This window comes from Drosophila bipectinata, chromosome 2R (assembly GCF_030179905.1).
Source record: "Drosophila bipectinata strain 14024-0381.07 chromosome 2R, DbipHiC1v2, whole genome shotgun sequence".
Lineage (NCBI taxonomy): Eukaryota > Metazoa > Arthropoda > Insecta > Diptera > Drosophilidae > Drosophila > Drosophila bipectinata.
The window spans coordinates 7,664,669-7,681,151 of NC_091737.1; the positions used below are offsets into that span (position 1 = coordinate 7,664,669).

Below are 16,483 nucleotides of genomic sequence, written 5' to 3' on the forward strand. Positions count from 1 at the left end.
GGCTCGCTCGCCCTCATTACAAAACACAAATCATGCATTGCGTTTACTTAACGGTTAACAAAAGCTGACAAATTTATTGTCGCCGGTGACATAAATATCGGTATCAGGCTTCTGGCAGTGGCTGTGGAACTGGAAATGTGTCAGACGGCGGCCCTCGATTTGCCAAAAGATCGTGCCGTAATTGACATATATACGGGGGATATACTATACATCCCCCATCCATACATCAGGTTCTCATTATGCATGACTCTTGGCCAGAAAGACAAAGGAATAAGAAAGCGGGAAACTGGCTGAGAAAAAGTTCTCCGGTGGTCGCCGCCTCAAGATCAAAAGAATTAAAACACGAACTTACTTTTAATGAGGGTCGCATTCTAAGGGCTTTTCTTGTAATTTTTAGATTTTATCTTGGCAGTGCGACACAAAGCCAGCTACTGTTAAGCAAGGTAGTTTGTTTTAATTAATATTCATTTTTAATTCGTTTGTTTACCTAACGCTTGCTTGTGAAATTTTACCTTTTGACCCACGAATTCCATTCGAATTTATTCATGTTTCCAAATTTCTTTCAATATTTATGGCCACTTGTACGTGCTTTATTTTTGTCAGGTGGTCTTTCACTTTCCGACTGATGGCCTGTATTTGGCATTATCTGATTAAATTTTATGCATATTTTGTTGCTATTCTGCTAATGAACTGCTAAATGCCAAAATTGGGTTCTCAAGCTCCCCACACTCGCCTGAGAAATTTCACTTTTCCCGCCGAGCATTGCGAATTCCGAAATCCCAACCGGTTACACAAAAAATACCTAGTTTAAATTAATTTCTTTTCCTTGCCATTCCAGCCCTGTCTCTGTTTATTTTTAGCCAATTTTAATTAAAACATTTGTGGCCCGGGTGAAAGTTTTTCCCCTACGCATTAGCAAGATCTTGTCTGTTTTTTCTTCATTTTTTAATGGTCAATTGTCAGCTTCCGTTCTCCAAAAAAAAGAAGCAAATTCAAGAGCTAAAGAAGATGAAGATCAACAAAAGACAATTTTAATTAAAGTCGAAAACAATGCACAATTTGTAGCAAATTAAATGGCATTTTTCCAGTTGACAGCCCGTTTGCCAAACGGAATGGGCCAAAATGTGCAAAAGCCAACAAATTGTGTTGCCAGCTAATTAATTTCCTTGGCAGTTCACAGATGTTTACAGTTGTATCTGATTGTTATTGTTTCTACTTCTTGATTGTTGTTGTCTGAGTTGTTATTTTGGCTAAAATTGTGGCTGACATTTCGTCATGATTTCATTTAAAAGATTAAGGTGATCTAATCATTGCTTACTAATACATCTTAACGAATATAAAGTATTTCATTAATTTAGCAATAACGTATTCCCTGAACTTTTTCGCAGTGTGTGCCAGCACTTGAGGTGCTTCAGTGTCCAAGTTTGGAGCTGGAAATGTCCTTCTGCTGAACCAACAAATTCTTGAGCGTACATTGACTTTTCTTCTGGGCCCTGGCTTTTGGCCAGGCTTTTTACCTGGGCTTTGGCCAGGCATGGGCTGAATTTAACACCTTTTTTGTTATGGCCGCGCATGTAAAGGCCCAAAAGCAGAACTAGCCAACAATGGCTCTTTTCTGTTGCAGTTGCAGTGGCTCTTGCTGTTGCTAGTGCAGCTGCTGATGTTGCTGCAACAATGACAACAGCAACATGGGAGCAGCAACTAAGTTAGCAGGGGACTCTGGACAGCGGCAGGGCCCTTTAAAGGACAGCGGCAGGGCCCTCGAAAAAAAACTGACGACCCATGAGCGTATTGTGACGTGACGTGATGCGACTGACGAGCAGAAAACCAAACGGACAGCCATCCGCATTTAAGTCTCAAATTGATTCTCCCCAGACAACAATGCGACCTTGCTTTTCTCGCGGTGTACACAGAAAAAAATGATTGGATAACTAGGATTTTATTCCTTATATAAGGGTTTAACAAACTTAGAAGGGCTTTCGATTTTTGTTTATGGAAATAATGTTTTCTACTACTAAAGTATATTGAAAATTAGATTAATAAAATTATAAAAACAAATCTGAAGTACTAAAGAAATTATTAAATATACATTATTTTAACAAACTTTGTTGCCTGTTTGTTTAATAATATAACAATAACACTAACCAAAAACAACCTCTTTTGTTAACTGTATCAATGTTAGGCTGCAATGAATGCAATCTGGCTAGCAGACCCTTAGAGACTTGACAATTGTTGGCCATAAAAGTGCTAAGCAGTTGGCCATTGGGCCCAGCATTAGAGCCACGCACATTGGCCTCATCCAACGAAAGTATAAGCAAAAACAAAAGACTTAGGCAACAAACTTGACCCACCCGTTGTTATTGCTATTGTTTTTGTTGTTAATGCTGCTGCTGGTGCTGAAGCTGAAGCTGCTGCACCACCTAAACAATGGCGCGTGCTGCGGTTTAAAGTTATAGCCAAAGCCAAAGAGAGTCAAAGCCTGTTTTGGGCCAGCAATTGCGTAGAAAACCTGCTCTGGTCATGAAACTTACTGCACATTACGGGCACTGAGTTAGTTCTGCCTTTGTTTCCATACCACACAATTGTACCTTGCCTCGGCTTACCAGAGATCTAATAAAGCCAGGCCGAGTCAACCGGGGCCATGTGGCCAACGAAAGTTATTTATGCACGAGCCAGTCTACTTAGGCCGGCCTGCATGCGTCATCGGTTGCTGTTCATAATTTATGCCAACTCTTGTTCCTCAGCCACCAGCCAGCAACAAGACACAGCCAACAACCAACTAGCAACTGCATCGGCAACGACAATAGTAACCAAAGTTGCTGGCGTGGGTGTTAATGGCAGGCCAAGCGGCAACCACAGCGGCATATTCACAAAAAAGTGCTCCGAGGTGTATGAGGAAAACAGACAAGACAAGAAGACAATTGTTATTCGAATTGGAAAATATCCAGGAATAATTAATATAAATTATAGCAAATCCAAATAAAACTTGCTTTATCTTCTAGAAAGTTATCTTGAATAGTTTGGAAGTCCTTTAGATTTAAATTGAAGTGTCCATCAAATACCAGTGTATTTGAAAGAATGCCAAAGGATAAAAGAATGCCAAAGGATAAGACCAAAGGATAGAAGAAATACTTAATATCACTTTAAAGCTGGTTTTTTTCTAGATAAAACTCAATACCTGTTTAAGAGAGGACTTCAGCTTTGTTTCTTTTTGCATTTACTTATGTTTTCTAATAAAGATCCTACAAAACTCATCACTCTATAATCTACCCTCATTCCCTGGGAAAATACAGGGTATTGCAAAAAGAACATAAGGCTGGAATAGAACTGAGAAATCCGGCAACAAAAGGGTCGACGACTTCCAGCGCCCGCATCGAAGGAAGTTAGCCTGGCAAAGCGGCAGCCACGGCAACTGCAACAACAACGGCAACTGCAACACCAACAACTGCCACAGTCGTAACTGCAACAGCTTTAGCAGCTGGCAATGGCATAAAGCAAACAAATGGAAATTGTTTAAAGCCAGCTTTGGTTTATGGCCTTTTGCATGGAGCCGGGCCAATGCTAATTGCAAAGGAATGTCCGCGTCCAAGCCCGCAGTAGCGGGCGTGGGTAGACCTTGTCCGGCTGTTGGCCAAAGTTAATTGCCAAAAAGATACGGGGGGAGCCAAAGCCAAGGGTTCATCCGAAAAAGACCAGAAATTAAGAAGAGTTGAGGCTCTTTTAAAGCGCCTCTCGAGGAGGCTTAAGACATGTTTCAGTGCTAAGCCTTTTGAAGATGAATTCCTGGTCTGAAGAGGTCTATTAGACAAAGCCCATCCTATCTACCAGAGCCTAGAAGATAAAGCCGTTCTAGTTAATCATTATCCATACTCGTATATTAGTAAGCAATATACAAATTTTAAAATTGCAAGGCACTCGGCTCGCTTTTACCAAAAAAACAAAAGTAAAAGCTAGCTGCGGTGGTTCGACGGGGGAAAGGCGAAGGGCTTGAAGTTCTCGCCGGCGCCGCCAAAGAACTTGGACTGAAACTCCACCCAGTGCAGGCGGAGAGTGTGGAGGAAGGCACTAAGGCCCTCCATCATCACCAGAATGGCCACAGTAAGAATGGCCCAGAAGAAGAAGGCGGCGGTGAGAACGGGCACCGAAGCGATAAGAGAGCCCTTGTGAGCAAGGCCCTCGTCCAGGATCATGTGCCACAGGACCTCGCTCAGCTGGTCGTGGGCCAGGGAGAGCGCCCAGAGCCGGAGGTAGGAGGCGGTGTGCGATATGGAGCCCAGGACCGTTTCGATCGTGTGAATGGCCGAGTGAATCCAGATCTCAGACATGTCGAACTCCTCCTCTGTGACTACGACCCGGGCCCGACTAGACTCGCTGATCGACTCGTCCAGGTCGTTGGTGTAGTGCATGGTGGAGCGCATCTCCTTGATGGTCTGCCGGCGCTGATCTCGGGATCGATGGGATCCTCGGACTTCGGCAGCCTGCACCTTGCGGCGACGCATGAGGAATAGTGGCTTGCCGGCCAAGAGGATGGGAACAGCCGACAGAGCCACACCCACCAGGACATACTCCACCATACGCTCGCCAGGGAACATGTCGGGCAGGCAATGCTCGTCCACCCCCTCGGCCTTCTTCATCAGCATCATGTTGATGAAGCGGATGAGCACCGAGGGGGCGCAGCTGGAGTTGTAGGGAGCTCCCTTGTGGCCCCCGAAAGTCAGCCACTTGAAGAAGATAAGGAACACCAGGTAGCCGAAGAGGCAGGTCATGAAGATGATTTGCGGGATGACCACGAGGAAGAGATCCGCGTTCTTGCGCATCAGAACGCAGTTGGCAGCTGAGAGGAACAGGCCGAACATCATTTGCGTCACGCCCATGATGATGGCCATCTTCATCTTCAGGGAGTTGGTGGTGGTGATGGAGTCCTGGCCACAATAGCGCCACACAGGGTCCAGTCCAAAGGGATACGGATTCCCGGTGTAAAAAGTCTTGTCCGAGGGATCCAAGGTCAACTGGCTCATGGCATCCGAGACGGTCTCCTGGTTGTAGCGACAGCTCCAGCTGGAGCCGAACAGATTGATCGCCTTGGACATGCAGTCGTTATATATGAAGCCCATGTAGATGGAGAAGAAGCCCATGAGGAGGACGATGTACCTGCCGGCAAACAGGATGTTGAGGATCTCGTTCTCCGACACGGCGCTTATCTGGTTGATCTCGATCGCCTCTTCGTTCCAGATCAGAATCACGGCAAAGACGACTAGCAGAATGCCATGTCCGACGTCTCCGAACATGACGGCGAACAGGAAGGGAAACGTGATGATGGTGTACGGAGCCGGATTCAGCTCCTTGTAATCCGCAATCCCGTAAGCGTCGATCAGGTTCTGGAAGCCCCGGGTGAACTTGTTGACCCGAAAGTAGGTCGGCGGCATGTGATTCACCATGCGGTGCTTCTTCATCAGGATGGGGCGCGACGATACCTCCTCGGTAGTTATCATCTCAAAGTTGAAGTAATCGCGCTCGACGTCTTCGTGGTCCCAATGGGGTGTCATCTTGGCGTCCTCCTTCAATTCAGTCTCGTTTTCACTATCGTCTTCCGTTTTTCCGTTATAGTTGACGCTGCCCAGTTCGGTCTCGGTCTCATCGTCGTCAGGATCCTCCTTAGCTGACGATGGTGCGCCTTGCTGATCCGGATCTGACTTGGCGGGCGGGTTTTCCTTCTGGTCATTCTTATCAGCACCGCCGCTTAGTCGGGAGGCCTGGCGCAGAGATTTCCGGACCACCTGGACATCTGAAGCTGGGACATAGCATTCAGCTAAGAGGAAGCTAAGAAGGGAGAGAAACATGAAGGTCTGAGCTATACGGCAACTGGTGCTATCCGGTCGTAGCCTTACCTGGGCGCCTCCAAGCCACCCATCATTCTCAGACGATTCATGACATCGTAGACCTTGGCGGCCTTCCGGAGATTCACCCGCACAATAAAGAGATCTTGGGCCGCCATCTCGAGGATCTGGCGGCGCATAGCCATCGCCTCGGCCAGCACCTTTTCAATGTTGGAGACCTCGCTGGCCAGCTCCCGGACCTTTTCCTCCCGCAAGCGAGACGAACGGGGACAGTCGTAGATGTTGACATGGTAGTGGGTGCAGATTTTTAGCACCTTTGTCCAGATGATCGCCGAGGTGGCCATCATGAGAATCGTAAACTTGCGCACCTTCTCCGACCGCTTCTCGCGGTGGTGCTCCGTGACGGGGGTGGGTATCTCGGCAAACCGGATGATCAGATTGAAGCCGCACATTCTGTAGAGCAGCAGCTCAAAGCTGTAGAACTTGTCCGCCCGGATGGTGCCAATCACATAGTTCAGCTGCGTGTTCACCGGAGCCACGGTGGCGTCCTGCACCAGACTAATCATGGTGCTCTCCGAGTAGAGCAATTCACTGCCCATGTCCGAGGCCAGGAACTTGTTGGCCTTGGTGATGGCGTACCGTTGCTCGATCATCTTGTTGCGTCGCTGCTCCAAACGGTGGGAGTGCTCCACCAGGGCGGCACTCTCCACGTACAACCGACGCAGGCGGTCCCCGTACATGGCCAGCTCCTTCTCCAGGAGGCGTTCCTCCTTGTCGACGGCCGGGTAGAAGATCTCCTTGACCTGCATCTGGATGATCTGCTGGTGTAGGTTGTCCACCAGCCGTAGCTGCTCGTAGCAGGATGTCATCTTCCGTGAGTAGAGGTTGTTCAGAAGCCTGTCCTCGTCGTAGATGTTGTTGAACTGCACCTTGCCCTGGTGTCCCAGCTCCATGATGCAGTCGAATGCGTTGTCCACGTGGAGCAGTAGCTGGCACAGTTCCATGTCCTCGCTGCGGAAGAAGGACTTCATAGTGCGAAATTTTTTCGGCTTCTTGGGCTTCTTAGGTTCTTTCTTCTGGGGGGACTTGCCCCTTTTCTTTGTTGTAGAACCATCTGGAGCATCTTCGTCTGCGGGTTTTCTGTTTTTGTTATCCGGCTCCTTCACGGTGATAAGGGTTTCTGACTTATTTGGTTTCTTGGCAAACATTATACCAGTCACTCGTGGGCACTGTTAATCAATATATAAGGCTATCTACTAAAAAATATATCGACCGATTTTATTTATATATGCGGAAGAGTGTGTTGTTGGTTGGATAAAAACCAAAGCCAAGATTTTTGACAGTATTGTGAAGGCTTCTGTTTGGAAACTTACTTTGCACGAAAGTATAGCATGTCGCTTTTTATCAAAACACCAAATTATTATAAAAAACTTTTATATGTGCCAAACATTAACAAAATATTGCTAAAGTTGTGTTAAAAATAAAGATTCAAAAATTGTGTTAAAATAAAGATTCTAACAAACTTCTGTCAAGAAAAGCTTATACTGGAATTTTCGACTTTTCAACATACGATACTTTTTCGGAAATGTGATACCCGGTACTCACGCTAAAAAGACTTATATTTGAAAATTAGTGTGAAAGCCTTGAATATAAGATATATATGATATATTACTACAGCTATAAAGGGGTGTGTTGGGAAAAGAATTCTGAAATCTAGACTATATAATTTTACCTCAGCATATTGACACTTAAAAACTAAATATTTCAGCTAAGAAGGCTAGTGTAGACCATGCTAAGGACACGGAATATAGCTATGAAGACTTCTGTTTGGAACACTAGATTTGTAACTCTTGATAAATAAAATACAGAAAATAAAAATACAGAAATTCTTTAAAGTCTTCTGAAAAGGCTGGCACTCCCACTAAGTACCATTATATTTACTCTGAATATTAGTTTGAAAATCTGGCCATATGATACCTATACTGGTACTGGTACTCCAGCTAACTACTCTGAAAAATGAGTTACTAAATTTACAGGCTGATTGGAAATTAAGTCACAAAATCTACACCCTTTATTCCAGCTAGAAAGCGTTTTATTTGGAACGTTAGTTGAAAAATCTGCGCTACATAATAATCGGTCCTCCAGGAAGAAAGCAAAGTTTGGAAAGATACCATAGTCTGAACATCTAGACTGTGTGATACCCGGTACTTCAGCTTTTCTTCCGATAAGTATCACTTCTTGCTCAATTTAATTTTAAGCCAAATTAAAGCCATTTGGTTGGGCAAGCCAACAAAGTATCTAATTTCTCGAACCACTTTATTTAGTTTTTACTTTGTTCGGGTATTGGTCTGCTGCTAATTGATACGTTTGTCTGCCTCTCCTATTGTTTGGTTTCTTCTGGCTTTTTGTTTATTTAATTCGAGTAGCAAACATGTCCAGGTCCAAGCGCCCCAGCTCGAGATCAACTGAAGATAATTTCATGCCTTGCATGCAAACTAGTTGCTGTTGCAGTTACCATTCCGCCACGCCCATGCCACAACGAGCACAGCCGCCGCCCCCGCTGCCACGCTACAGTGAACTGTGGAAAAGTGGTCAACTGCAATTTATGCCCTTGTCTTCTGCGGCTGGGAAGCTCTTGGAAGACGTGGGAATTCCCACAAATTATCATTTTATTACCAAGAATATTTCATGCTTCAGTGGCTTTTTATAACGAAATTCTCACTTCAATTACGTGGAATGCCTAGAACTGCAGATAATTGGCATTAATAGTAAATCATACAAACAAGTTAGAGGTCTCAAAGGCAAACCGTTTTGTTTTGGCCAAAACAAGGCCATAAATTGGTCTTAAGGGAACAAAGAAAAGAAACTCTGTTGACATTCAACAGAAAGGCATAAATATTTACGGCATCACTTTATGACCATTTAGTTTTATGGCGAAGATTAGGCCAGAAATTTGGGAATAAATTTAAATAAACTCAAGAGTCGGTAGTTTTATTATCTTACGAATATTATATAAATTACTATTTACTTTTTGTTTTAAAATCGTGTTTTAAAAACAAAGCATTTGTTTTAGTTGGACATCTGTGGCGCTATTGTTTCTGCTTTGGTTATAAATTTTCTTACATAAACCCGAAATGAAACCCCCTGTTTGTCACACTCAGTGAGAGTTTCAATTTCCCATACAAATCGAATCCAAATTCAAAGACTTTAAAATTGTTTGGTAATTTCGGGCTCTTCGACTCTTTGGCCCTTTGAGACAGACTTTTCGGCTCATTAGCCGATGCTAAGAGGAAAATGGGCATCACTCACTCAAGTGAAAATTGTTTTTCGGAGCAGAGTGGCCAAGACTGCTTTTGGCCATAAAATGTTCGTTTTGTTCGAGTTGCTGGCACAATGAAAGTAAAAGTGCCAGCGACGCCGAACTGCACTTGATAATTTCTTTGGCAAAGCCTGACAATAAGAGTGCCTGGGCCATTGTTAGCCGGCAGTTCGATTTCATTAGCCCTCTGGAAAGAAATTAAGTCACCAAACTGAAAGTTTCGAATGAAAGAGCCGGACTGAGCCAGAAAGTTTTCACTTTCCCGAAACGAGTGCGACAATTGCAGGCAATAAATCAAATGGCAATCAAAGTCGTTTAAAGAACTGCCAAATCGGCCAACAAAGCGGCCAACACGTGTTTCTCTTAGCCAAATGAATGTAAGGAGGGTATGTGTCTCAAAAACAATGTCAATTTGTAGCTGACGGGTCTGAGAGTTCGAGGGGCCTTTTGAAGAGCCATGTCCATAACGGGGGGAGTTCATTGTCTGATCAAGTATTTTCATAAACTAATTTGCATTTCTCTTTTGCTTACTCATGTGTGCCTCTCTTTCCTCTTATTTTTTGCAGTGTGATCGGCAATCTTCGGCAGCAATTAGACGACTAAACAAAAGGTAAGCAGCAGCTGCCATCGATTGTATTACGCCCTCCCACACATACCCAGACTCAATTCCAAATCCAAATCCAATTCAAAACAACAATCCATTTGGACTCATTCACTTTTCACTGGGCGGCAAAGAGAAAGTGCATTTCATGTTACTATCGGTCTTGGCCAACTCTGTAATTTGCCAGAACCCGCAATTAACGCCTAAACAGACCGCGGGCCCAGTTCTTTTCAGTTGTTTTGTTATTTTACGAGCATATTCCATCTCCCCCTTGAGAGCCCATACTGCCAACAGACGTAGTGCCAATCAAGTGCGTGGCTCCCAAATCAAGTGGACTTTGAAGCTAACATTTCATTTTTTAATTATAGAGAACCATGCCGTCAGAGATCGCCCAGTTGGCGTGGGTGTTCCCCCTCCGACGCAGAATTGGGTCAAGTTTGGTGGGGAAAACGCCAGTAGCTGGCAGCGAAAGTTGAAAGTGACACTTTTATTTGGGCCCAGCTATTACGCATATTTCTGGCGGTTTAATAAAGTCAGCGTCTTGGGTAATCCCTTAGCCGTGTCTTACACATTTTGCTAAGCCCGTCAAGTTCTTCGCTTAAGTCATTCGTTTTGCTCTCAGACACCGGTGCGTGGATTTGTAGTATTCTATACGCATTTAGAGTTTGATGGACCCGTGGACTTGGCACCGTTACCAGCCAGACGAAGACGACCGCAAGTGTCTGCCGCAAATGCTGCCTGACGGCGGCTTCATTAAAACGTCTGCCTGGCAGATTAGCCTGGCCAAGACCGTTTTGTTGCTTTTCAAAAAGAACCTACTATTTTTGCGATAAAGGAGGGGGTATGCTTATGACTTTTTCGAGGATCACATTTTTTAGGGGTATATTTTGTAAAGTACATATATTATTATTTTATTAATCTAAAATATTTTTTAGAAGTATAACTTATGTAAAGTTTTCGGAATCTTTTTTTTATAATGAAATTTAAGGTTCTAGATTTTAAAAGTTATAGGATTAAGTTGAGCAATTAAAGGCTAAATACTAAAATACATAGTATCAAAGCTGAAACTTTTTTTACCAATTAGTTTTATCTCTTTCCGATAAAACGTAACTTTTAAGGAAATGATATTAGATTAAATGACGAAAGAAACATAAAACTAAAACTAAAGACTCCTAAACTTATAAATCTGTAAGAGGTATCTCCTTGTTCCCAAGCCGCCTCGACTAGACTTGGTCGTTTGAAATTGAAACGTCTCTGTCTGGTGCGGCAAGCTTAGAGGCCGAGGCAGTTGTATGAGAAGAGTGTGCAACCGCTGGTGGGTACAAGAACCTTGGCAAATGCATCATCGTCTGTGGCACGTTGTGGATGTCAGCTTATCCCGGCCAGACAAACGCATAGCGGGGGGTTGGGGTGGCACGGGGTCTGTGGCTTTGGGCCCGCTCAGGGTCTGGCCAAGACCCGGTCTGGTCTAAAGCTTCCGCCTTGGCTCGAAACGAACTCCAACGCCGCCGCCACCAGCGAGCAATTTTCAATTTGCCAATTGTAGCAGTAAACTTCTTTATAGCTGTTCTTTCTCTCTTCTTAGCCTTCTTCCCGTTCTTGCGCCCCTTCGGCCGGGTCTGCGTCTTGGTCTACTGTTTGCGGTGGTACCGTTAGCCGGGTTGCCCATACGGACGGATTGGCCTTAGGTGTTTGTCTTGTCTTGACTCCACTTCACCTGTTTGCATGTGTGTTGGCAGGTCTGGTCTGGTCTGGGCCTGGTCTCTACCTTCCTCTTGCTCTCTTCGGTATTGGTGCGTGTTGGGCTGGCCTCCACTAATTTGCGACAATTGGCCAGGCCATTAGCCGGGCTCTCGGTGGGCCGGGAGGGGGCGTGGCTCTGGCCAGCGAAGCACACAGACATATATCAATTTATCGAGGAATTCTGCCATGAAATTATAAATGCAAAGATCTTTCCTCTTGTGTTGTCTTTTTCCTAAAAGGGCACTGTCCGCATCGGGGGCTGTTACGGAAGTTCATTTGAATTCTGGCTAATTGCAAGCGATTTTTATTTTTATTTATGGGAGGAAATAATTATGTGCGAATTCAAAGAAATCAAAGGTCAATGATGGGCTGTGAAAATCTGACATGTAGAAGGTTACATGGTGATGTTTTGGTTTAAATTAAATTATATAATTGTAGATCACGGCCTTCTTAATGGTTTTAATTAAAATTTGACTTTTAATTACGAACTGTAATGGGTTTTGCCAAATTTTAATCAAATTATTTAATAATAATAACAATAACAAATAAACAATTTATTTTTTAAATGATTTTACAGGCCTATAAACACGATTTGGTTTAACTTCACGGATAATTTCATCTTTTCCTTACCATTATTTTTTCTAGATCATAGCATTATTGACATGCATATGTACCAAAAGAAATTAAAATTTGCATCTAGCAGCTACCATATTATTGGAACCATATCATTCATCGTAGAAATCTCCATTTTAATGATTGGTAATAGAAACTTGGTAATAAAATTGGCTTTAACATTTTTATTGGAAACATCTGTCTTGATGGCATAAAACAAGGTTAACAAAAATCAATCAACATTTAAAGTCCATAACTCCATGATATAAATCAAAAATAATAATAAAAAGGACCATTATGTTTTTGAGTGTCTGAGTCCGGATATTTGATTTTGTTTTCTTTTAGGTGTTTAGATAGACTCTCAAGTTTTCTTTTATTCTTTTTTTTATACCCTTGCAGAGGGTATTATAATTTTGTCCAAAAGTGTGCAACGCAGTGAAGGAGACATCTCCGACCCTATAAAGTATATATATTCTTGATCAGGATCACCTCCTGAGTTGATATGAGCATGTCCGTCTGTCCGTCTGTCCGTCTGTCCGTCTGTCCGTCTGTCCGTCTGTCCGTCTGTCTGTTTCTACGCAAACTAGTCTCTCAGTTTTAAAGCTATCGTCTTGAAACTTTGCACACACCCTTCTTTCCTTTGCACGCAGTATATAAGTCGGAACGGCCGGGATCGGCCGACTATATCCTATAGCTGCCATATAACTGATTGATCGGAAATGGTATAACTTTGGTGTTTTTAGAGTTAGAGAGTTCAAATTTGACATGAGAGCTATTTTTGGCAAAATAATACGACATGCCAAATTTCATAAGGATCGGCCGACTATATCTTATAGCTGCCATATAACTGAACGATCGGAAATGACCCAACTTTCGTGTTTTTGAAGATAGAAAGCTGGAACTTGGTACAGATTATATTTTTGGCCAGTTAATCCGACCTACAAAATTTCATTAGGATCGGCCGACTATATCCTATAGCTGCCATATAACTGAACGATCGGAAATGACCCAACATTCGTGTTTTTGAAGATAGAAAGCTGGCACTTGGTACACATTCTATTTTTGGTCAGTCAATCCGATCTACCAAATTTCATAACGATCGGTTGACTATATCTTATAGCTGACATATAACTGAACGATCGGAAATGGTATTTGGTAGAAATATCAACTTTCGAATTTTTGAAGATAGAAGCTTGGGACTTTTTTTTAGATTCTTTATTGTAATTAATTGGTTTTATTATGATGTAATCATAAGGATCGGCCAACTATATCCGATGTTTGCGATATATATCCGGTTATAGCTGCAAGGGTATATAAACTTCGGCTCCGCCCGAAGTTAGCTTTGCTTTCTTGTTTACTGGAAAAAAAGCTAAGTTTCTTTAATGAATATGATACTCGGTACTTATCTGTGCAATGTATCTCCTAAATAAGCCAAGAATCAACAAAAATAGACAATCTTCTCAAATATATGATATCCGATACTCCATTATAGCCTCCAGGGAATACCCTTTCCAGTTACACATATACACCCCAAATAACCTCTAATATCTCCTCATATATTCAACTTCAACCAGATTGAGCTAAACTAAGTGGCTTTTCTTAAAGTTTCCTGTAGTACTTACCAAACCGTCTCATAAATCTTTGCTGAGCATTGGACTCTCCCATTTCTTAGCCGCAGGCCACCCGTTAGGCCAAAAAAGAAAAATCCAATTAGCGAATGACCCTTCAGCTTGGATTTATGTTCCATAAATATCGAACAATTGACAGACAGTTGGCGTTGTTCTGGCGGCGTATGCAACTGCCGCCGCGTTGCAGCCTCAAATCTTGACCACTCGGTCCACTACAATAGGCCAAAGACTGCCGCACACACGTATGTACACTTTGGCCATATATGGGTGGCAATTCATTTGCATGATTTTGGCTTAGGGTTTTGTTTCCCCACATTTTTGTTGAGTTTGAGTTTGGCAATATGGGCGAGCAAACATGACCCAGATAGCCGGGCGCTGCATTGGGGTCCAGGCATCCGATTCCAGGTGGCACCACCCCCTCAGCAGGGCGTCCAGTGCTGGCCCCCTCACACCATGCGGCATGAGTTCAAAGTGAAATTCTGTACTTTGATTGTTGTTCACATGACCGCGATTGGTTTGTCAGAACCTAATCAACACATCATCAATAACAGTGGGGCATCATTTCAGTATTATTCGTGTAATTCTTGTTTTTTCCCCTCACTCTGGAGTTTCATGTTTGATTGGTTCTATGTCGGGGATTAATCACAAGCACACACACACTCGGACTGGGGCGTGAAATGCAAACACACATCCATCCATGTTGGCCAACGAAAAACAAACAGCAAACAAATGGCCAAAAGGTTAGGTGGGTCAGGGGGCAGTGGGCAGGGGGAGCTGCCACGAAATGAACGCTGATTATAGAGCATAAAAAACCAACGTAGCTGTGCCTGAAAACTTAATGAGAGCCAAACGGAACAGTTTGTGGTTTTAGCCAAAACCTATCCGCCACTCCATGTGGGTGCTAGTAGCCAGCAGCCAGTAGTCAGTAGCCAGTCTGTGGCAATCTGATTGCCACTGTCCACTGGAGGTTGCGATGGCAATTTGATTGCCACTGTGGCTGCCGCTGCAACTGATTCCCGCAATTATCCCCAAAGAGCCAAACAAACAATTCACAAATTAAACGCAATAAACCAAATCAGGGGATTAAACAGGGGGGAATTGCTAATATATGTGGGTCGATTGAAAAATTTTGAAACACTGTGGATATTATTTAAAACTTTATAGCTGACCATTAGGATTTAAATGCATCCTAATAATATCAGTTTTAAAATCAGGAAGTTAAAACAAATAGGCTATATTTGAAAAAAAAAAAATAACGGTGGCTTCGAGGATGGGGAGGCTCAAAGACCCCTCGGCGAGCTGCAATGTAAATATTTTATGCCACAATTGGCGCGTTGATTTGATGCATATTAAACAACCACCGCAGGCTGCGTAGGCCGCCGCACTCCAAAAAGCACCACCGCCATCAGCACCACCATCTGCACAACCACCGTGTGTGTTTGTGGTGCAATTAGTTTTTGGTATTTTTTTGTTCGCCTTTAGTTTTCCAAACCACGGATTTCGGATTTCTGTGGGGCATGGCATTGGTTATGGTTGCGGCGCTCCCGTAATTTGCTCATAACCCGGCTAATAGACAGCGTCAAAGCCAAGAGGCCCGAAAGCCAAATTGGGTGTGTTGCCACAGTGTGTTGCCACGTTGCACCGCCAGCATTTAGCCGCTGCCTGTTGGCTGATTGTTCGGATGGATGGTTTTCAGCCGTTAACCGATTTATTTTTGTTTTTGGCCACACTTAATGGTGGCCAACGCCTCGAAACACGCGCCAGCCGAAAATACGGGCGGAAGAGCTTCGAGTTGGCCAAAAGCAAGTGTTAAGTAAATCGACTGTGACCTATGTGTGGCTATTAGGGTAAAATATTACATAAACAAACGGGTACTATAATGGTTTACAAAAAAATGTTAAAAATTTTCTGAGCAAGCATTTGGCTCAAAAGGAATCTGATGCTTGTATGTTATTATTTAAAATACTGGAAGTGCATGAGATGCATTTAAATGCATTTTTCAAAATACATATTTAAAAAAAAACCTAATTACTTTTTAACACTTTAAGCCCCTTTTTTCAGAGCCTCAAAAACCAAGAGTGTCAATGCATATTTTTTTCAGTCGTACGCCATTCATTTATTAGCATTTAATGATCTTAATTACTTTCCATATAAATAAAACATTTAGACAATTAACTGGAGAATGGCTTGAGTAATTCTTTGCGATTTTCATCGCTTTGGCTTCAGCCTCAATGGCTGGAAAATCTTTATCACGCAATCAGACGCCTCATAAGTTGCCAGCGACCTTGGCTCGAAGCGCATTTTTGTGGCTTAGATGCCGGAGCTCTGTCATTGTTTTGGCTTTTTGTTTGCCGTGTAAATTCATGAATTGATTCATGCGCTCATTGCCTCAATTAATGCGACATTGGGCGCAATTTGCTGTTTGTCATTAATCTTCCTTTCCAGCCGCAAGCTTGGTTTTTGATTTTGGGCTTTGTGATTAACAGGAGAATGTGGCAGGAAGTCGCTTGTCAGACAATCAATTTGGTGAAGGGTTGGCGCAGATACAGATTGAGGATCTTTTGGGTGCGAACGGCTTCTTATTCTCAGGTCACATCGTTCCTTTTGGCCGGCTCACGTACGGGTACTCGAACTTGCCTTCTGGCCCGGTTAACACAGCAATTTCTAGCCAATTCAAGTGGCACGTATTACGTGCATTAGTATCCCTTTGTCGCACACGGCCACAATGCACTTGCCACCATTT

At 43.3% G+C, this 16,483-nt stretch overlaps 2 protein-coding genes across 2 annotated transcripts in view; one reads left to right on the plus strand and one right to left on the minus strand.

The window, feature by feature from the left end:
• The window catches only part of LOC108132108 (nuclear receptor coactivator 2-like), a 91,945-nt gene that overhangs the window by 37,997 nt on the left and 37,465 nt on the right, over nucleotides 1-16,483 (plus strand). Inside the window, exon 4 of the mRNA XM_017251364.3 lies at nucleotides 9,723-9,766. The gene's annotated coding sequence lies outside the window, so the exon portion shown is untranslated. The remainder of the gene's footprint in view (nucleotides 1-9,722; nucleotides 9,767-16,483) is intronic.
• Vha100-3 (Vacuolar H[+] ATPase 100kD subunit 3) lies at nucleotides 3,854-7,216 on the minus strand. Its single transcript, XM_017251362.3, has 2 exons — nucleotides 5,889-7,216; nucleotides 3,854-5,820 (listed from the first exon to the last, which is right to left on the minus strand). The coding sequence occupies exons 1-2, from the start codon at nucleotides 7,043-7,045 to the stop codon at nucleotides 3,951-3,953; spliced, it is 3,027 nt and encodes a 1,008-aa protein (XP_017106851.2). The 5' UTR covers nucleotides 7,046-7,216; the 3' UTR covers nucleotides 3,854-3,950.

Excerpts from the sequence above, each read along its gene's own strand:
- Vha100-3 (XM_017251362.3), bottom strand. The coding sequence starts at position 7,045 with ATGTTTGCCAAGAAACCAAATAAGTCAGAAACCCTTATCACCGTGAAG. Across the intron at positions 5,821-5,888 it reads GGTGGCTTGGAGGCGCCCAG|CTTCCTCTTAGCTGAATGCT; the intron begins GTAAGGCTACGA and ends CTCCCTTCTTAG.